The sequence below is a fragment of the Acipenser ruthenus genome, chromosome 3, assembly GCF_902713425.1.
Source record: "Acipenser ruthenus chromosome 3, fAciRut3.2 maternal haplotype, whole genome shotgun sequence".
Classification (NCBI taxonomy): Eukaryota; Metazoa; Chordata; class Actinopteri; order Acipenseriformes; family Acipenseridae; genus Acipenser; species Acipenser ruthenus.
The window spans coordinates 83338731-83361924 of NC_081191.1; the positions used below are offsets into that span (position 1 = coordinate 83338731).

At 39.5% G+C, this 23194-nt stretch overlaps 1 protein-coding gene across 3 annotated transcripts in view; it reads left to right on the forward strand.

The window, feature by feature from the left end:
• LOC117435639 (acid-sensing ion channel 1C-like) overlaps nt 1-23194 on the forward strand; it is a 298571-nt gene that overhangs the window by 233507 nt on the left and 41870 nt on the right. For 2 of the 3 annotated variants that reach the window (XM_059017501.1, XM_059017504.1), the window contains exons 1-2: nt 6071-7147; nt 22660-22810. In XM_059017501.1, the coding sequence (XP_058873484.1) occupies nt 6512-7147; nt 22660-22810 (787 nt within the window). In that variant the 5' untranslated portion in view covers nt 6071-6511. Of the gene's footprint in view, nt 1-6070; nt 7148-22659; nt 22811-23194 lie in introns of those variants that run through there. The other variant, XM_059017503.1, reaches the window with a different exon arrangement.

Consider the following 23194-nt stretch of genomic DNA (forward strand, 5'->3'; position numbering starts at 1 on the left):
TGATACAAACACTGTGTCGTAGCTCCTCTTATTGTACAATAGATGTCATCTTGTGCAATTTGGGCTGAGGGGTTCTGGCTACTCAAACCATGCAAAATGATTTCTGTTATAATAAGATACACCCTACACACAGCATAATATTTTATTTTAAATCCCTGGTTTAGAATACCTAATCTCAGTTATATTAGAAAAGGTGAATGTATGAAATTAACATGGGAGCAAAGCCAACGTCAGTTAACATAACACATTTAATTAAGGATGCCTCCGTTTCTGGGTTCCTGAAAGGCTAGGCCAATAAACACAATGAATGCAGAGATTGATTCTGCTGTAGAATTTACTTTTTAAATATTTATTGAACAGTCCTAAGTGTTCTGGTGTGTAATGAATAATAACAGCTACCAGTAATATGCCAGGAACGTATCTCACTGTATGATCTGAGTGTAATATGTTTTTTATAGAAAGTGGGTTCACAGCCAGGACAGGTCTGAGATATTGCCTTGCAAGATATTTTCCAGACATTGGTTTGTATTTATAGCTATGTTTCTGGCAATGAATGAAGTGCTTTACTTTGAAGCATGATCCAGTGAATCTGGAGACCTAGAGCTAATCATACAGGGTTAATCATCCTCTTGTTTCTGACACACAGAGAATTCATTTTTTTTGATTACCTAAGTGCAGTATCATTAAATTCTACTAATCAAGCAAAAAAAAAAAACAAGAGTCAGCTAAACATACCGATGACCTCTATTGATTTGAACAGTTAATACATTTTGTGTATGGTGCCTCATATTTATAATAATATGTCTTAATAAGCAAAATAGAAATAAATATTGAAATGAGTATTAGGATTTGGAAAATAAACAAAACATCTACAACCCCTAAATTAAATTGTAATTATAGCCAGGTTATCCTTAAAACTGTTTTTAAAATGTGAAGACATGATTTCCTTTACATGAGAGTAGGTCTTTATACAGTGGCAAAATGTGCTCAAGGAATCAAATTCACGAAAATAGAAATCCGAAAACAAAGCAGAAACCGTGGACTTTTAATGGTGAACATAAGTGGGGCAAGTATGACCACATTATTGTGCATCCTAATTTTGTATTTTTAACAGATCCTGTAAATCTAATCTGATTAAATCAAAATATTTTGATCAAAACTAATGACTCAAAGTGACTCAAGCCAGACTGGTGACTCGACTCAAGCAGTTTAGTGACTCAACTCGAGCTTGGCATGACTCAAGTCCTAATTTTGGTGACTTGTTACAACTCTGATAAAATGTATAGATAGATAGATAGATAGATAGATAGATAGATAGATAGATAGATAGATAGATAGATGTTTTAAAAAAAAACCATTGTATAATGACCAACAAAACTACATCCCTCTTAGGTTTTGAAGTGGAGCACAATTATACTATATTTACCACTTCATGCTTTTAAAGATTTGCTCTACTGGCTGGGTGAATTTTAAAAAATAGCTTTACCATTGAGCAAAAGCCCATCAATAGTAATCTTTGAATAGTAAAAAAAATCTATCTATACTAGTTAAACTGACTCCCAGGATATACCTCAAGGTACCTTTTTTTTTACTTTTTTTTAATCTGAATACAAGCCAGTTAAGGCTGTGAGGTATTACCAAACCTATAAATATAAATGTTCTTGTTTAGTTTCTTGCAAGTACTGTATCAGTTTCCCAGAGTTTCAGACTATTTTTACATGGTCTTACTGTCGGTGAAGTGCATGGGGGACATGTATCAAGCGTTTGCGACGGCATTAAGGCCATAACGTCGAGTTTACACCAGCCTACTTTAATTATGAAATCGACAGGTGAGGTTAGGAGTACAGTAATTCCAATAAGAAAACAATGACTTTCACGGTGTCATGAAACCAACATTTTATGAAAAAAAAATATATACATATATATATATATATAATTTATAGTTCATCAAGAACATCACCCAAAAACCAAGGCTGAAACATTTTAACATTTAGCCTATACTGGGTCAACGCTTTAAAAATGTACATTGTAACTCAATTGGCTATTGAAACAATCTTTAAAAATGCAACAAACTTCTGCTGGAAACAAGTCATTTTAAATGGTCCGTGTTGGCTGCAAAAAAAAAGTAACAAGCAGACAAAATAGATTTAAAAAAACAAAACAACCTTGAGTGACATTTTCAGCAACATTTTCGAGTTTTGTAAACCTTTAAAACTTCTGTTGACACATCAGTTAAAATGACCGTGTATTCAGCCCATTTTGCTGCCTCTAATCCCAAAATATTAAACACAGGAGGAACGTTAACTACAAACCTGAAATTACAAAACCGAAGTTTCTGTGTTTTTCTTTATACACACTATACATTAGTATGTAGAAATGTCATTGTACAGTATGAGGAATTCACCAATCATTAAGCCGATTATTTGTTTGACCCCGTTGCCGTAGCAACCAAATGCATGGCATTCAGCCGGACCTTGTACAGCTACTGCAGAGCTACTTCTACTTGATAAAAGAATAATCATCAACAGGGGACGGAAAGTACAGTAATGTAAAACACTGTAAGGAAAATTAAATGCATATTTTAAATGGTAGACAGTCAAATATTCGTGATATTGTGAATTTCGTGATATCATGAATTTTCAGGGGCATTTCTTACGACGGAAAATGCAGACTCCTAACTTTCCTGAACAACCCAGGAACAGAGGGAGAGTACTGAGAAGAAGGGAGAGTATTTAGGGTCTGCATTACTCTTTTTGATCTCCTTGAGGATAAAATTCATTATGTACAATTGTTTGTATTGGTCGTACAATAAACTTGTTTCATTTATATCCTTTTCATTATGTAGATTTGGTTTTATCCATCGTATAATAATAATATAATATAAAGTCAAGACACTTGGTCAACACGGGTCATTGCCTTTCCAAATGACCTACCTATTGTTCAATTGAGGTAGTCCATTTGGAAGGGAGGCGCTGTTTTTCAGATTAGTCTGTTATTCTGTGCTACCGTAGCCCATTTTGGAGCAGCGGAATTTTCGCATTTAAATGTGGTAGTTTACGCCATGTCTCATTAATTTTGGGCCAGTTAATTCATTTGGGATGGGGTAAAAAGTGCAGCAGCAAAGCACTACTTTACACTCCGACAATTTAGCGCATTGTCAGTTGATACATGTCCTCCATGTGTCCTGCCAACACACAAGAGTGCTGTAGGAATTTAACACCACCTGAATTTGAATTTAGAGAAAAGTGAATGTAAAGCTCAGGTGAGGTCCTAATACCTGTTACATCTGTAAACTGATAGCAGGATAAATGGACTTCACCAGAATCCAATTATCATAGTCTGTAAAAAAGGAAATTGACTTTGGACTACGTTGTTATTCTAATGAAAGGTTGGAACATATTTGTGTTAAGCATTGGTTATTAATCCTTTATACATTTTCACACTGCACATTGATATGGTTCTGTAGTTCTATACTTGTATTTATCATATAGACAGAAGTAATCGCAAACAGATTAAGGGGGTGATGTAAGTATAGGCACAGTGCAAATAATTGCGGATGCAAAATTCAAATTGCATTGCTGCAATTATTTTGCACCTCGCACTATGTAAGCTTAAGAACAATGTAAATTACTCAGCACACACAAATAATGATCTGTAATTATGATAATGAGGGTGTCAGTGAGCGCATCTGTCTATTTAGCGGCCGCACTTGCAGAGTTAGGAGTACAGAGAGCAATAGTCACTGTATGACATTTGTGGACCACGAAAATACAAACCAAAAAAAAAAAGACAGCAAAGTCCTCTTGGCACATGGAAAAGAAAAGTTTTCTGAGGAGGAGCTGGGAGTCCTTAGGAGACTTTATGGCTGCTGCACACGATTTATGGCAGCATTGTGGTGGTTTTGCACCCGCAAATCACTTTGCTCATATCCTTACATCACCCCCTGATGTTTTAATGAGCTTGGCTGGATCTGTATGATACTGTAATTATACGCATACTGTAAAGTCTGCTATTGAAAAGTGTATTCAACTCTGCTCTGCCCACTGCTAAAAAGTGGGTCCCAGTTAGAAAATGTTTCAAAACCACTGGGATAAGGTAATGACTGCAGATACCAGAATGCATCATTTAAGTAAATAATGTACTGTAAATTAAAGTAAATGGTTACAATGGTCATTATGTCAGAAACTTTTCCATTTGGCCACACTCTGAGTTCTACATTACCTGTAAATGTTTTACAGTTATCTGAGCTGTAAAAACCAATTTCTGAATATTTCTTTCTTAGATTTTTTAATTTCTGAAAAGACACAAGCTCTATGCAGAGTGTGTGTTTACTCTGTTCTTTCCTATCAAAAGTTTACAGTATTTTGAAGAGAACTGCATTGCACTGTTCTGGCCTAGAGATTGCAAATACGAAAAGTGTTTTGTTCCGTGATGCAGGAGCTAAATCAAGGCTTGCAAATATGTATGGTCTATCGGCAGAGAAAAGCCAAAGCACCTCCAGTACTTGCCATGAGTAAGTGCTGCCAGACTTTATTTCCAGTACTCTATTATTCAGCATCTCTCAGCACCCTCCTTGCTGTAAATTATTGCAATCTTTACTGACTTTACCACTTCTTGCCTCAACATAAATAAGGTCCAGTAATACAGGCATTAAATCAGTGTATTATGAGGAACACTGAATCACATAAAATCTGCCACGTTCCTGGACATTTTTATTTGTAATGCTTCAATTTGTTTCACTAATATAGTTACATTATTATTACCTAGTCTTTTCCTTTTTTAGCTTGCTGGTTGAGCATTTAACATTAGCCTAATTATAATTATTCAGTCCTATAACCAAACAGCAATTTTAATAAGTTACACTGCTGTAGTTTTTTTTTATTTAGATTTTTGACCCTGTAATTGATCAAGGTAGCAGTCAGAGGATTAATAGTTTTTTACAGTATTTATCTACATTTATCATATTCTGTAATAATGCTTTCAACAGGACTACTCTGTAAACAAGATACAACTGGACATGTTTTCTAAGTCTTTACTGCAGAATTTAATTAATACCTTTTTTTTGGGGGGGGGGGGGGGGAGCCTCATTGGTGGTACAAAATGTAAAACAAAACAACTTGAGTGCCTGCTTAAGCACTATTTGATTTGATCAACATACTGTATATAATCAGGATAAGATACAGCTTTTTTTAAGCATTTACAGAACTGGGGAATCACCCTGCATTTCATTCACGGTTATCCCATGATTAACCCTAAAAATACGTGGATGACGCTGGTTCTGTAAAATTATTGGAAAACAATGGAGCTGTAGCTTATCCGATTAAGGTGTATGTTGGTCAAAAAATAACTCCTTTGTTGTTTAGTTCAAGTTTTGTAAAAGTTGCCAGATGTTTTTTAGAGACTGGATAAACGTTTTGAAAATATGTTCCAATACATTTTTTAAATAATTCCTGCACCTGTATTTAAACAAATGAATTCATCTGTGAGTAAGATGATAATAATTGATAAGCTCTATCTATTTTGTAATCTGTTACAAATATATACTGGATAGAGAGTGAGAGATTTTCTATATGTTACATTTTGTTTCCAGTTCCCAATTTGTAAATAAATTTGGAAGACAGCACCCCCGTGATTACAAAAACAAACTACCTCCAATGCTATAGTAAATATAGTCGGTATGACCAAAATGATTACATTATTGTGATTTTGGCAGTGCTATACAGTATGAATTTATTTCCAGGGCAGTTACATTCCTACACTCACCAGCCAGTGGCTAATGATGAGCTTCCATCTTGTCATAGACTGCCCCAGACCTACTAAATGTTTCTAACATTAAGTCAGGCATTTATTAGATTTCCAACAAAAGGCTAAAGTTCGCTCGTCTGAATATATCTGTGTTGCTGTCTCTCCACATTCTCTCTTTGTTCTCTCTCATAATAGAGAGGGGCTTGTGCTCCTGTTGCAAGTTTAGACACAGATCTATCTCCAAGCAGAGGGGAGGAGTTATGCACTTCAAAAGACTCACAACACAACTACAGGAATCGGTGCCTCTAATTCTGAATACATGTCTTACAGCAGCTGAGTGAAAAGAGAGGAGTTTTGAACAAAACTAAACAGAATCTTAGCAAGTGCTGTGGGGGATTATTTGTGAGAGTGGCAAGGATTGCAACAGCCAGGCAACATTTTTCACGTTACTAAGGATGGTACTGTAGCCCTGTTGTTGCTGAAGGAAGGTTTTGGATTTTAAAAGGATTTTAAACTTTTACTTTCTTTAAAGTCTTGCTTTGGAAAAGACAGGTCATAACTGGAAACAAACTAGAGCACAGGAATGGATACATTATCTGAATTTTTTAAATAGGAATATTCATTTAAGTGGACTCCTGCGGATTTGGTGCTAGGTCACACATCTCCATTAACTTGTGTCAAAAAACTATACTGAAAAACTTCATAAGTTGTCTTGTGTTCTTAAGAACTGTTTTCTGGTTAGCTGTTTTTGGCTATTTGCCCAGCTATGGCATCAGTACACCATGTACTTGACCTTATTACCTGTGAATCCAACCCCAGTGAGGAAAAACAGACATCAGTGACCACCCAAAACGAACGTCCCCTCACATTTAAAGTAATCACGCTATCTTTTGTGAAGAAGACCAAACTTCATGGGCTAAAGTATGTCTTCGCCCGCAATAGCTCAAAGCCACGTAGTGCATTTTGGCTCTTGGCTTTCTTTATCTGCATCGGAATGCTGTCCATGTGGTCGTGGAACCGTATTCTTTATCTGATGTCTTATCCTGCAGTGACCAAGATCCACATGGTGTGGGCTCAGAACCTTTCCTTCCCAGCCGTGACCATCTGCAACCACAACCTCTTCCGCATGTCTAGGCTGACCAAGATGGATCTCTACTACAGTGGCTATTGGCTAGACCTTCTGCACATGAACCACTCAGTCAACAATAACAGCCTACAGGTCCTTCGGGATGACAGGAAGAAAATGTTCATGGATCTGATGGACTTTAATCATTACACCCCCCCGGCTCACTTCATGGTCAACACCACAGAGATGATGAACAGGCTGAGTCACCAGATGGACGAGATGCTTCTGGAATGCAAGTTCCAAGGGGGAAATTGCACCTTTAGGAACTTCACCCCTGTACGTAAGCATGTCTTATGATTTGTTCATGTTTTACTTTTGTTTATTGTTACAGTAGTAAACAATTAAATGCAGTTATTGAAATTGTGCTAGCCATTCTTTTGAAATAAAAATAATCAGCTCCAATGCATTTCAGTCCTTCCCCTATAATTGTGTTGTTGAATACAGTTGATTCGGATCACACACCCCTTTACCTGGCTCAGGAAAAGGTGCTACTGCAGAACAGTATGTGGCTATCAGAACTAATCTGTTTACCTCAACTCTTTGTTTTTATACTTTTAAACTCACTTTCCAAACACATTCTTCTCACATTCATTGTACCAGGTATTTAAAGTGGTTGTTACCCTGTGCAGTAGAGTAGATTACAAAATGAATTATTTGTATTTAGTTAAAACAAAAAATCATTATAAAATGTAGAATGTAATAGGGAATAAAGGTTTTCTAAAAATACAGACGTAATATATTAAATAAATAATATAAAGTATTTTACACATTCTTAACCTTGGATACTCTGGATTAGTTATTGTAATCTGACATGCGACTCAGATACACATTCTCAACCTTGCTTTTTATTTGAATGATTTCTATTTCTGCACAAACAAAAGATGGGCTCATCACACAACAGCAAGGGTTGAGATTGAACATACTGTAATAGTGTTTAAGAAAACGAATGAACAAAAGCTCAATGGTTAACCTCAATTCCAATAGGGAGCCTAATAATAGCTTGTACTTCAAAAAAATAAATAAAACCTTGGCATTTTCTTATTAAAACGAGGTGAACCTTTGGCATGCTTGTTGCTACAATGCATTAATACCACTTTACAGGTGCATGTAGCTCACTTTTTCATGCACTTACAACACAAATTATTATGGGGAAGATAACTGTGTTAATACACACTTCATATGGATTTCCATCCTCACTTTGCAAATTGTTCGTTATTTGCATGTAATAAAAGTGATTCATTCAATACTAATTGGCATCATTGGATCTCAACTTTTTTCTAAATCATATTTATTTAAAAGAAGAGCAGGGAAACACATATTCTGTTAAAAACAAAACAAACAAAAAAAAAAACAAGATTCCAGAAGAATGTGTCATTTCCTCCATTTGCAAAAGCAAGGCACGGTAACATTGTGTTCATGCCAGATACAATCTTTTTTTTCTTTTTCTGACAGTTCATTGTTTTTCGGTGCACAAAAAAAAAATGCTTACCGCAAAATAATATAGACTGGAATTTTGTGAATCAGGCAAGTTAATTGGCCAAGACAGGCTTAATGATGTAGAAACTTATTAATAAATCATATTCTTAGTTGAGATTTCTGAAAGCCCTTTTAATGTGTTTGGACATACAACTTGTACACAGTGCCTTCTACATAAGTAGGTGTCACAAAGACGGCCGGAGTGGGTGGCGTCAGACCAGAAGCAGGAAATAAAGACAGAGACTTGTGGTTTGGTGGAGCTGAGCGAATGCTTTCGCTCAGCATTTAATAAACAGCACAGAAAATAAAAGGTTTGAACAGACAAAACACAGGGCACGGCACTTGAGGCCAAAATAAATAGACGAACAAAACGGACTAGACAGACAAACAAACACGGTGAGCAGATAACACTATTTACTTTTACAATTCACAATTACCTCCGTCTCCAATCCCGTTCTCCACTCACCAAACACCCAACCCCGACTGAATGAAATGTGCATCTATATATACTGTTGTGCTGGGATTCAATTACTAATTAATTATTCACTTGAATCCCAGCACGTGAATTAATTCTGTGCAACCCCGTGCTTACATATTACATTTAACCAGCACGAGAAGTGATTTGTGCCCTCCTCGTGCCTAAATACAAATCTACACTTTTTAAATCACACGTGAAACACAGACCCGTTTATATCCCGTGTACCAATCTATACACCAACATTAACACACGCACGCAACATACAACACATATTATGCACACAGGGGCGGGGCACATTGCCACAGTAGGTCACTAAAGTGTTGCAGTTTTGAGGGTCTTCTGTGGTAAACCATCACCTGTCCATCCATAAATAGAGGGTGCATGAAAAATTAGGATGGCAATTACAGGATTGTCACAATCGACCCCAAAAGTGAACAAGGATTTACTTGTACATATTTGATTGTTTATGATATAAAGCTTTGTGGTACCAAGACTGGACTGATCTGTTTTTCGGCAGCTTTATAAATGGGACTGGTATTTCTCTTGCATTTTGGCATTTTAGAGTTACTGACCACACTATATTATTTTGTTCAACATGGTCCAAGTGTGAGGAAGAAACCTTTGCCTCGTATTTAAAAATGATATGAGTATCAGGACCTCGGACTCTTTTGTTTAATTTAATCCTACGTTTCTTTTTTCACTACACTGTGAAGGGTTGAAAAACATACATAACCCTGCATTTACTTTCAATTACACCTGAAAACAGCACGCTCAGTCTTCTGATATATTTCCTATCAACCCTTAACAGTACTACTGTAGAAGTTAAACACAAACATTGAAAAATTAACTGTCAGAATATTCTGACAGGATGCAAAATGTACAGGGAATTGTTAGACTGTTATGAAAATTACACAAGTTTCCAAGGTCACAGAGCAACTGTCTGTTGTTCTGGAAGAGTCAGTTTTCCTTATTGTACTCTTTATAAACAATAATAAATACTTGTAAATATAGGATATAGCAATACAGTTTATTAAAAACATGAAACAAATGTATTTAGAATAAATATAATTACTTTCTAACTTTACGCCAGTAGTTTGTCATTAACATATTATTGTTACAAAATGTTATTCCTAATTAATAATGATCAAAACCTGTTATAACATCAAATAATCTAAATTAAATCTTACATTTCTTGAAGCACAATAACTAGGTATAGTAAGTAGGTGTTACTAATTATTATTTTAACTTTATTATAGTTGAATACATACCAATCAGGTAGTGTTAATTATTAGTTTTACTTTATCATTACGGTTCCACTTTTGTTTAAGAAGATAAAGATATAATAAGCTTATGAAAAAAAAGGAAACGTGTATCTAAAGGCATCAAATCTGTTCCACTGGCTGACTATTTCCTTGTTTTCATCAAAACCAATTTACTTGAAGTGCTCGGCGGTGATGAAACTGAATAACAAAACAAACTAATAAAAATGCCACGCATTAGCACATTGTTATTTACAAATGAATCTGTCGCCTTGGGGAATAAAAATAAATGACTAGATGTGAACCAAGCAAGAACCCACGTGACATAAGGAAAGCTATAAAGACTGTTAATGTCTTAAGCAGGAGTAAAATGTAAAGCTTCACCAAAGCTTCATCTACTGTGGGTAACTAGCAGAGCAACCCCCAGCGCTTCATGATGACATTTTTCAATGTCAAATAAAAACCTTTGTAAATAATCTGACATTTTAATAGTTTTTTTTTTAATGTGTTACATGTGGTGAGTCACTGCTGCTGTTATCCTTTTGTCCTCTTTTCTGTATTTGTATCAAGAATTCAGATCACTGATACCTTTTAAAAATGCATTTCCAATGCATTTATAAGCTAACCTAAATGTGAACCGTGACTATGAAGAACAGGATAATGTGTTTATTTGGTTATTTCATCTTTTATTTTCAATCTTGTTTACTGCATGAAAAACTGAAATGTCCCTTGAAATCTGATAAAAATTGAGAGATTCACCTGTATTACATAAATCTAATTTGTTGTTGTGTTGAGAGTGGTTGGAAGACTTATGCAGGCTCAAGGACCTTCTGTCACTGTACTCAGTATATGGGGGGGGGGGGGGGGGACAAGTTCATAGGTTAAAAAAAAACATCTATTTAAATGTGCCTTTTTTTCTCCTGCAGTACACTGAAGGTTGGTAAGTTTGTAGTGCATTCTGAGATGCCTGGTGTTGAACGGTGCTAAATAACTATACCTCTGATTTGACAGTTCCTTTTTAATGTTGTTATTAACTCCTGTGCCAAAAGGCTAAACAAGCTCCTGAAATCGGTCCCCATATAAATTGTACATAGGAATTTGAATTTAAGTTGAATTGAATTTGAAAAGACCCCTATCCCCGAGTGCTAATCCTAGAAAATCATTGCCTAGGATAAAGCCATTTCTACCGCAAATATAACTAATTCTGATGCAGTGTGCCACTGAATAGATGACTGATTGCCATCATTACGTTCCCATTACAATAATTTCAACTGATGAACTGTCAGGTTATTTCTAAATGTCATGGGAAAAACACAGAAAACTTTCATTAATATCCTCACAGTTGCTAATAAGAACAGCCGTTTGGATACATTACATAGCAAACAGTTTGAACTTTGAAGTAAAAATAAGGTGGCAGCTGCTTGTTAAGAAATGTTCCTTATGCAATTGATTTTTATAATCCTTTTAGAGATGGAGCAAATATGCCACCCACAGACCTCGACTGCCTTCCTGTCATCCAGCGAATTACCACAGAACTCTTTTCTACAAAGATAATGACATACAGTTACCATTTGGTGCATTTCAATTCCTTATCTAGGCCTCAAGTTCAATGATATGAAAGCACACACACATATTTGTTGGCAGTCTTTCCCAACGATCTTACACAACTAAATTGTATTATTATTTTGATAGACATTCAAACAGGATATACATCTAGTAGCAAAGAGCTGAAATTATATTTTGTTCTAGAATGAGAGTTTTTAGAGGCATCTGGTTAGTTGATAAATGGATAATGGTCCAAGAACATGCTAGGAATTGCTTAGGGCCAAAGACATTTTCACAATTCAGTGTCCTCTCTTGTTTGAATCCATAATATATTTACTGTGAGGGACTTGAATTAGCCCAGGAAAAACAAGTAGTGAATAGGTTGCTAGTAAGAAGTAATCTTTTTGTGACCAAATGTTTTTTATTGAGGGACTCATAGAACAATAACAGTACAAAAAAATAAGAACAAATGAGATCCCCATTCCCTCCCTTTCTCTTCTAGTAATCGCTATGAGACAGGAGCATCAGGAAAAAAGCCAGACAGTAAATGAACATAATATAAATGACCAAACATATAATTTAAAGTTTGACAGCGATAAACCTCCTGAAAATCTTCTCTCGCTGTAGAGTGCAAAATTTAATAAGTGGCCGTCTACCTTTCCAAATAAATTTAGATATCAAAGAACATAAGAACATAAGAAAGTTTACAAACGAGAGGAGGCCATTCAGCCCATCTTGCTCGTTTGGTTGTTAGTAGCCTATCGATCCCAGAATCTCATCAAGCAGCTTCTTGAAGGATTCCAGGGTGTCAGCTTCAACAACATTTCTGGGGAGTTGGTCCGGACCCTCACAATTCTCTGTGTAAAAAAGCGCCTCCTATTTTCTGTTCTGAATGCCCCTTTATCTAATCTCCATTTGTGACCTCTGGTCCTTGTTTCTTTTTTCAGGACAAAAAAGTCCCCTGGGTCGACATTGTCTATACCTTTTAGGATTTTGAATGTTTGAATCAGATCGCCGCATAGTCTTTTTTGTTCAAGACTGAATAGATTCAATTCTTTTAGCCTGTCTGCATACGACATGCCTTTTAAATCTGGGATAATTCTGGTTGCTCTTTTTTGCACTCTTTCTAGAGCAGCAATATCCTTTTTGTAACGAGGTGACCAAAGTCTGCAGTTTGTCCCAGTATCAGGGAGGGGGAGAAAGAGGGAGCATTGATCTGAAAAAATTGATGTGAGGGAGTATATTCATTTTAATTATAGAGATGCTGGCCTGTAGCGAATTAGGAAGATGTGACCATCTGTCTAAGTCTGATTTCACCTGAGCAAAGATTTTGTTAAAATTATTTGACACAGTGGAATGTAAGGATGGGTGGATATCAATACCCAGATATTTGAAATGTTTAAGCAGCGGTATGTTAGAAGGCTGGGTTGATGAATTAATTTAGTCATATAGGTCTCCAGACGGCATGATAGAACCTTAGCATATAATTTAGCTTCCGAATTTATCAGAGATAGGGGACGATAACTCTTACAGAGAGTAGAATCTTTTATCTTTTTTTAGTAAGAGGGAAATATCTTTATTGTATTCACGTCTCTATGAAAAGAGCCTCTATCTATGGCAGTTCGCATCATATTAAGCACGAGAGGGCCCAGATAAGTCCAAAAAGCTAAAAAAAATTCAGGAGGAATACCGTCAGTGCCCGGGGATTTCTCCTTGCAGTGTGCACGCGGTATCCTGCTTGCCTGTGTTGTGCAGCAGCTAGAAAAAGAAAAAGAAAAAGAAAAAAAATAGAAAAACAACAGTAGTAGGACTTGTCCTCCACGGGCTGTATTTTTTCAGACCAGTTGTAGAGCAGACCTTGCCGGCTGCCCAGGCCCGCCCAACTTGATGCATCGGGCCTTCGAAAAATCAACAACAACAGCAATGTGCTCCCCTGTAATATTGTTGTTATTGTATTATTGTGTTGTACTCCATTCACAGATTCGCCCGCCACGGCTTCAGCCTGTGTGTCCCCTGGTATACACTATGCGCTAACCAGGTGTGTGAGTACCCACGGTAAGGGTAGGCATCGTTACTTCAGCTGCCCCCCGGTGCTTCGGTACCTTGGTGCACGCTCAGCCCATGGTAATTTAGTGCCTCTGTGCACACAGTGAGCACGGTGCTTAGTGCACTCATTGCGCATGGTGCTCAGTGCACACAGTGCCTCAATGCCTTCTGCCTGTAGATGGTGCTCCACTCCGCTGTAGGCGACGCGCTGTCCCGGTCGTGTGACTGCACGTAGTCCAGGCTAGACACCCTTGTCCAGTTGCTGTGATCGAGATTGTGTGAAACAGCTCTCTCTCTCGAGTTTTCTGGTGTTCCCCTGCAATTTCATTGCTGGAAGCCGTCTTGCCACTTCCCTGGAATCAGAAACCCTGCTTCTGTGAATGTAGCTATAAACGCTGCACAACTGCTTTTCTAACCTTACAACACTTGCTGTTTTGTGTTTTCCTCTGCTATTGCAGTTAAAAAAAAAGAAAAAGAAAAAGAGACTCATGATCCTCCACTCAACCTTGGCTCTGCCGTGCCCTGCTGTGGGGTTGACTCCGCTGGATTGTCTCGGCCCACCCTCTCGGTGCGCTTAAAAATTTCAGTTCACCCGGGTTACCATGGTTTCTGCTGTATTTACCCTCACAGCTTTGCTGTGCAGTTACAAGCGTTGCCGTGGTAACTGCTATTTTACCCTCACAACTTTGCTGGTGTGTGTGTGTATGTGGTTTTTCTTTACTGCCTTGCAGTTTAAAAAGAAAAAGTAGTATCAGCGTGATTCCCCAGCTCTGTTGAGTTGAATCAGCAGGCTTGTTTCAGCCCACCTACTCGGCATGCACTTGGTCACCCGCCTGGCATGGTGAATGTGTTTCTCCCATAGCTGAATTGCTGTGTGTGTAAGCCTCTATTTTTCATATTACTGCCTTTGCAGTTAAAAAAAAAAAGTACATTTTTCTTCCTGCCTAACATGCTGCAGCTCCTTGAGCTGTAGCGCACAATGTGGCAGCTACGCGCTGCCACATTGTGCGCTACCCCGGGTTGTGTTGACTACACGCAGTTAAGGCTAGGCGCATCTCGGTGCTTCGGCGCCCTCGGTGCATAGATGCTCCATGCCTCGGTGCTTAGCGCCACAGCATGTCAATAACACCTGTACTTGGTGCCCCGATTCTTAAATGTACCAGTACTGTATTCTAACTCACTCAGGGTCCTTGGTGCTTCTGCACCCTTGGTGCCTGAGTGCTTCAATACATAGGTCTACACCCTCGGGGCTGTGAGACATCAAGCATGGCTAAAGTCCACGCTCGCACGTCCTGCACAACATCCCCTGCTACAAGGCATTGGGAGCCCCTGGCCAGACAGCAGGCTCAAGCCCTTGCTCTGGCCCCAGCTCAGCTGATAATACCGGTCCCATTTTCAAAGTGCATGGATGCCATCCTAGCTCCCTTGTGGCTGCAAGGGATCTGGGTGATGAACTACCTGGACAACTGGTTGATCTGTCCCAGTCACAGGAAGGAGCAGTGGCCCACACAGCGATTATGACGAAGCATCTGTTTAGGTTCGGTCTCACCCTCAACGATGCCAGTGCCAGTTAATACCGGTGCAAAGTACGGTCAACTTGGGTCTCCGGCTGGATACCCTTACGATGTGAGCCAACTGTCTGGCCCTGTTCAACAAGGGTTCACAGTATAATTGGTGTTGTGTTAAACTATTGGATCTGATGGCCGCAGCTTTATCAGCTACCCAACTACGGTTACTCCACATGCGCCCGATCCAAGTGCGACTCAGTGCCTCTTGGCTGCACCCCAATCATGACAGACACCATCGGCTGACCGTGTCTCGCCTATCCTGGAGACCTCTACGCTGGTGGAAGCAAGCCTCTCACCTGAACGAAGGCGTAAGGATGGGAGTGATACACAATCGTCAACTGGTGATGACAGACGCATCCAACTCTGGTTGGGGGGCGGTCTGGGCAGGCAGAGGAGTTCACGGACCCTGGTCAGATCGCTGGACATCCCTGCACATAAATGCGCGGGAGCTGAGAGTAGCCCACAAGTGGCCCAAAGCATTTTGTATGCTTTCCCGCCAATACCGCTGCTCCCTGCCTTCTTCGAGATGGTCAGGAGAGATAAGGCGACAGTTCTCCTGGTGGCCCAGGAGATTCTGGTTTTCAAACCTCTGCCAGCTGCTGCAAGGCACCCAGGACCGGGCAGACTCCAACTGTGGGTCTGGCCCCTGAACGGGACCGTCTGTCCACCTTAGGGCTCTCACACGCAGTTGTCAGTACACTGCAGAATGCTAGGACCTCCTCCACAGGGGTGTTACACGCCATATATGGAAGTATTTCAAAATTGGTGCATGGCCAGAGGTCATGACCCCAATTATTGCCCTATAGCAACTATTTTGCAGTTTCTACAAGATCTGTTAGAGGCGGGAAAGTGTACCTAGCAGCCATATCTGCATGCCATGTCCCCATCAGTCTGTAGAACTGGAGTCTTTCCATCCACCTCCGTTTGCTTCGGAGGAGGATAGGAGATAGAATTTCCTCTGCCCGGTGCAGGCACTGAGGTGTTATGTGGATAAGACAAGAGCTCTGCGTCACACTGACCAGCTTTTTGTCTGTCACGGTATACAGACCCTTGGACAGCCCCTCTCAAAGCAGCGACTGTTGCATTGGATTGTGGACACAGTCTCTGCGGCGTATTATTATTATTATTTATTTCTTAGTAGACGCCCTTATCCAGGGCGACTTACAATTGTTACAAGATATCACATTATTTCACATTATACATTATTTCACATTATACAGATATCACATTATTTTTTACATACAATTACCCATTTATACAGTTGGGGTTTTTTACTGGAGCAATCTAGGTAAAGTACCTTGCTCAAGGGTACAGCAGCAGTGTCCCCCACCTGGGATTGAACCCACAACCCTACAGTCAAGAGTCCAGAGCCCTAACCATTACTCCACACTGCTGCCCGTATAACAGTGCTGGCTTACCCCCACCTGGGGGGAGTAGCTGCACACTCCGCTAGAGGGTTGGCTACATCTTGGGCCCTATTCAGAAGTGCCTCACTGTCTAATGCATGTACGGTGGCTAGCTGGGCTACACCGCTTGAATGTGGTAGATCCTTCCTTGCCTTCAATAGCCATTAGGGTCTTTGAGGTTGCACTCTTGCACCGCTAACCTTGGGTTATACGGTTCTGATGCGTCCCTTGTATGCTGCCGTTCCTTCTCTCTCGTGACAGCTCTGGCATACATTATCCCATACGTAATGTCATTGGTGGTCATCTTCGAATTGAAAGGGAACGTTAGGTTACTTACTGTAACCCTGGTTCCCTGAAAGAGAAAACGACCACCAACCGTGAGGTCGCATCGGTCGCCCTCACGGGTTCAATGCAAAAAGAGAAATGGCTTCCTCAGGTTGGAGGCGAATAGAATAGAATTGTAGAATAGAACAAATCCTTTAACTGAGTCCCATAAAATGCATGGGTCATCAAAAGAGCCAAGATTAAACTGAAGAAATTCATCGAGTTTGAGTTGAAACTTTGTGCGAAAAGATTCATTCTGCAGTAAAGTGGTGTTAAAGCGCCATCTTGGGGCACGCATTAATTTGTTAGTTAAACAAACTTACAATAGTTTGCATTCAGTATCTCACTATTATGCACTTCAGAGAAGAGAGAATTTGTTGCAAAAATAAAATCAATCCTAGAAAAAGATTTATATCTCACTGAGAAAACTGCATACTCTCTAGCAGATGGGTTAAACACATGCCAAATATCCGCAATACCTACATCTGATGTAAACTTCTGTAATGTAGATGAAGCTAGCTGCTGTGAGCTCCCTTCTTGTGCATTCGATCCACCTAAACTGTAGTTCATGAGAATTCAGATAACTTCAATAACAAATTGGTCAACACGATAAAAAAGCCTGAATCGAAAACTGTAGGGGCGTACACTGAAACAAAAGCCACCTTTTTACCAGAAATTATGTTTTTTAAGTAAGATATCCTCCCCGTTTCATCCCGCCCCCGAGCCCAAAATCATAATTTGAAGATTACGATGCAAAACTATCAATGTGCCTCTTATTATCAGCAGAAGAGGAGGCCACTACATCTAAATATTTATTAGCGAATCTGGGGACATCCTGTTGCTTAAGACTCCTGAATCATGGCAATATCAGTTTTATTTCTATGCTGTAGATCTAAACAAGCTGTGCGTTTGGTAGGAGAGTTTAAGACTTGCACATTCCAGGTCAGCACAGATATACTAGTCATAGGAATTAAGAGTAAATTTAACAGTCAGAAAAATACGAACATGATATTGTGTGAATAAAGCAGTTACAGAAATAGTCTTAAGAATATAAACAAGTAGTGCAGCATTAACCCTCCCGAGGTCCTTCCTTCCCCATCCCATGAGATAGCCCCAAGTATTAACCCCCCCCCCACACACACAGAAAAAACACCCCACAAAAACAAACACATAGCACTGGAAAAAAGAAAACCCAGTGCCCCCCACCCTACAAAGTATCTATCTGTGACTCTGGTAGACAGGGCAAGCAAGAGCTCGGTTCCCGTCAGCCCCCCCCCCCCCCCCCCCTCCCCCCTCCCCCCCACTAAAACAATCTATATGAACCCCATTCTACAAAAATCCAATGAGTGCAGCCAAAGTACCATAGAGAACAAAGAGGACAAATCTTTCCTTTCCTTCATCTTTAAAAACAATAATAACGATTAACCCTTTGCAGTCAATTTATTAAGTGCGCGTCAGGCGCGTCAGGTCCAATTTATTTTCACACGCGCAGTTAATTTTAGACGCGCTGTTTAAAAGTATATTTTTTTCCACAGTCAAATGGGTTTAAAAGGCCCTGCATATCAACTAAGCACTCACTAGGCATCTCCAGCCCCGCCCCACCCTTTCGTTCGCTATTGCTTTCACATATGCTAAGAAATAAATAATAATAATAATAATAGTAGTACATACCGATCAATCATCTCCTGATCACTCGTTTTATCACCAAACTCCTCAATAATGCGATCCAAGTCATTATTTTATTACTATAACATCTCAAAAAAGCTCTGCAAATGTCCGTGATATTCTCTGAGCGCTGCAGTACCATCCAGCTTGTTTCCTTATGACCGCCCCATTTGATGCCAGAGGTAAGTATGACTATTCATGAGATACGCCCTTTTTTTTTTTCGGCTTGTCTCGGCTCCTGTCGCTCCCACTCGGCCATTGAATGGTTTTCTTGGCTTTTTCCGTAGATAAAACGACATAGGACCGCAAAGGGTTAAAGTCCAGGACAGTCCAAATTAGCAACGAAGACCCAACAACAGCAACAGGTGCTCCCCGATTTAATCAGCAGATCTCCACCGAGTGAAAGGATCCAAGGACTGGGAGAGTGATCAGCCGAGGCCGAGGCATCGCACAGCAGAGCTGACCTTCTTCATTGCATCAAGTTGCGTCTCGCCAGCAGGAGAGGGAGAAAAAACGGAGGCCTGTGATGGGTCTGGGAGGTCGAGAGAATCCAGGAAGCCTTGGGCGTCATCTGGGGGCTGGAATAGGTGAAGCGATCTTAAGAGCCACTGGATAAATTAGAAACTCTTGCAGACCACGGGAACAGGCAAAAGTGATAGATCGAGAGAACGGCCCTGCGGCGCTGAGCTATGAGGTTGCTATAATCCGGGAAAAATTGAAGTTCCTTAGCTGCAGAATGAGAGGTGTCCTTCCTGGCTGCTTGAAGGATAGCCTGGTGTTCTGAGTATCTTAAAGGGTTGAAAATTAGTGTGCGGGGCCTGTCTTTTGTTTTAGCATTATCAGAGTAAATACGGTGAGCCCGCATTATTTGAATGTCCATCCCAGACATGAAAGTGATCTGGTCAAAAAGTCGACGGTGTCTGTGCCCTTAGCTCCCTCTTTCAAAACGATCAGGCGAAGGTTATTGCGTCGACTTCTATCTTCCATATCCGCCATCTTAGCCTCAAACCGGTCGATCTTGGTCTCATGAGTCGCTATAACCCTCTTGTTGCTATCCACTTGGTTGCGATGAGTAGTAAAATCAGATTTTTTCATTCCTGAGAGAAAAGTACGAAATCAGTACGCAAGGCAGCAGCAGTCTCAATCGCTATATTTTCCAAGTATTGGCGAGTGTGTGACATGCAGGCCTCACTAATGGCGGACAGGTCCGGATCCAGTTTACTTTTTTCCACTTTAGAAGGAGAAGAAGAGTGAGAGCTAGGTCTCTTTTTCGACGAAGACGATATTCTTGGACAGTTCAGACATCAAATAGTATAGAAAACAGAAAGGTAGCAAAGGATTAAGCCCGCCTTAAAAAGCAAAATAAGCAGGGAGAGGTGAGGAGAAAAAAGCCAAAGCTGCCATTGCTCTCACAGGTCACTTGATCTCCCCAGTAGGAAGTAGTATTGATAAATGTATTACATGTCCTTTGCTCTGAGTGGCGGTCTAAAGTTGTTACTGTTACATGTTACTGTACAGTATATGCATTTGGGCTTCATCATGTTGTTAAATCAGCAAGTCAAGATGGTAAAAACATTGTTACATTTGAAGTGCTTTTAAATGGAAACATCTTCTGTATATTAGCCATTGTACACAGTATTTTCTCCTGAGTTGAAGTATACAGATATGCCTGTCCATTACTGGTAATCCTTTGAGACTGGAGACCCAATTTCAATACTCAGATGTACCAGTAGGTTCTTCCTGTTGGTTAACCAACATGACAGCAATTAATGCGTGTTAATGGGCAAGGAGAGCTGCAGCAGGTTCTAAACATTCTGATAAGCCACAAGAAATTCTGACAATTTCTGTTATTTGAGACCTTGCTTATTCTATAAAACCTGCATCACAACATCTAGTGGTTTATTTGCTTTCACTGGAAATGAATAATGAAAGTGGTAATGATTAGCCTGTCACAGCTTACTTGACATTCTTACTGTGGATAAGCACAAAGAAGAAAAGACATAGCTCACAGTCCCATTAATGGCAGTTAATTACAGCTTTTGAAATGGCATGCTGAATGCGTTTCTTTGGATTGTAGTAAATAGTAAAGAAAAGTTGAACAGTGGGTATTCATTGTGCATGGTACTGGTAGTACCGTACAGTACAGTCAATTAATAACACAGCATCATGGTAGTTTGTACACATCCCACACAATCACAAATGCAAATCAGACTACTGCACATTCATCTTACATTGTGACATTATTAGCTGCCAAAAAGTAAGGACAATGTAGAGTTTTGGAAGCATCGAGTCTTCTTTGATTTAAATGAATAACAGTACAGTTAAGAACACCGTGTAGTTCCAGCTGTTTTTTCCAGCTTCTTCACACGTCAAGATGGGCTCTGCTTCTGCCACAATGTGACCAGTCTGTTAGAGGCAATCGGAATCGCCTGTAACCAGAATGAGTGGCGCCTCTTCATTGACAGCTCATCCAGGAGCTTCAAAGCCGTGCTGTTCCATAATGGTAACAAGTACCCGTCTCTTCCCCTTGCTCACACGGTGCACCTCAAAGAGGATTACAACAGCATCAAGACCTTGCTGGACGCCTTGAAGTATGATGAGTACGGGTGGGAGGTCATAGGAGACTTCAAAATAGTGGCATTCCTGATGGGTCTATTGGAACAGCTTTGTCGCAGTGGTTCGGGGCTTCCTGGGCAATCACAAGGCCGAAAACTATGTGGAGCTGGTTGAGACTCTGGTGAAGAACTACGGCACAATGGGCTGTAGGATGTCCCTCAAAGTCCATATCCTTGATGCTCATCTTGATAAATTCAAGGAGAACATGGGAGCGTACTCGGAGGAGCAAGGCGAGTGCTTCCACCAGGATATACTGGACTTTGAACGCCGCTACCAAGGACAATATAACGAGAACATGATGGGAGACTACATTTGGGGGCTGATTCGTGAAAGTGATTTACAGTATAATCGTTAATCTCGAAAAACTACTCACTTCTAAATCTTTTGTAGTCATTCTTGTATTACTTTAGTATAAATACATGTTAATTTGGATTCATATGTTGTTTTTTTCTGACTTTATGTGAACGAAAAGACACAAATTCGCCCGTTTTCTCATTGGAAATAGGTAAATTTCAAAATATCAATGTCCTGGTCACAAAAGCAAAGTTTCTGGGGAATAATAGCCATTTTCTATATTTCTGAGGCACAAGCAATTAGGAAATAACACTTCCTACCCAGGAACAAAAATTGTGTTACATAGTGGAATCAATAAAACAGATCCACAGCAGCACAGGCAATTATTCTAATTGAAGACAAATACCGAGTGAAAAAATTGAACACTCCCGCCACTGTATATTGCCAAATCTCACTTTTTTATTCTTTAAAAGAAAACAGAAGCTAACATTTCAGACGTAAGACCTTCGTCAGAGCATGATACTGAGTGCAATGTGACAAGTCCTAATTGCTCTGTACTATATTTGTCAGTGCTTGATTATGATTTTCAGTTACAACTGTGTGTTAGAAGAGGATTTTGTGCTAGAAGAATAATTAAACAGCTGGCTTATCATGTAAAAATAAAATAAATACTACTCAGGGAAGCTTGGCTTGAATGTTTACTAGTTAAAATGCAGTTGTTTTTAATGTGTTAGAGCTGCATTCAAATATACTGTAGAAAGCTTTTGTTTTGACATCTATTGCTGGGTTGCTTTGTATTTGTAGGTAAGGGTCTTTTGATTGTAAAATTGAATACTAGAAGAGATGTGGGAAAACAAAAATGATGGCTGATATCTTTACATTTTTAATATTGCTTTTATTTATATTAACTTCTAATGAGATTTGTGACACTGTTGGACAAGAGTTAAGAAGTGAAACTTGATCCACAGTAGGTTTTCATTACATGGCACTGGCACTTACTGATGTTTGATTATTTTTTATCTGTATACAAAACATGTTGTTCAAGGTGTGAATGTTCCTGGAGAATTCTACTAAAGACACAATTTAACTTTCTGTTTCTGTTTTCCTACAGATATACACACGCTACGGGAAATGTTACATGTTTAACTCTGGTCTAGACGGCAATCCAGTACTGACCACACTGAAAGGTGGGATGGGGAATGGCCTGGAGATCATGCTGGACATTCAGCAGGATGAGTACCTTCCCGTCTGGGGCGAGACTGGTGAGCATGTCGCAGGGCACACTAATGTAGAAGTTTCCGGCTACGCCACTAGGGATTTGCACCCCAGAAATATATTTGAATGACTAAACAATTCAGGCTAAACACAGGTTCAGTTATTTTTCTGGAGGGGATCCACACCACTGACCAACCAGCACCCAGGAATGGACAGCACAGAGAGGATTAAGTAGTAGTATTTTTTATTTTGTTTGCAACAAAATATAATGAAAATTAAAGCTAATAACAGTAAAGAAAAAAAAAACATAAGCCAAACAGCATGCTAACAAATAAATTTAAAAAAGCACAGCAATGTAACAAAACAAAAGAATAAAACAACCAATTTGTAACAAAAACAAAACACACAGGATATGACGGGGTAAAACCAAA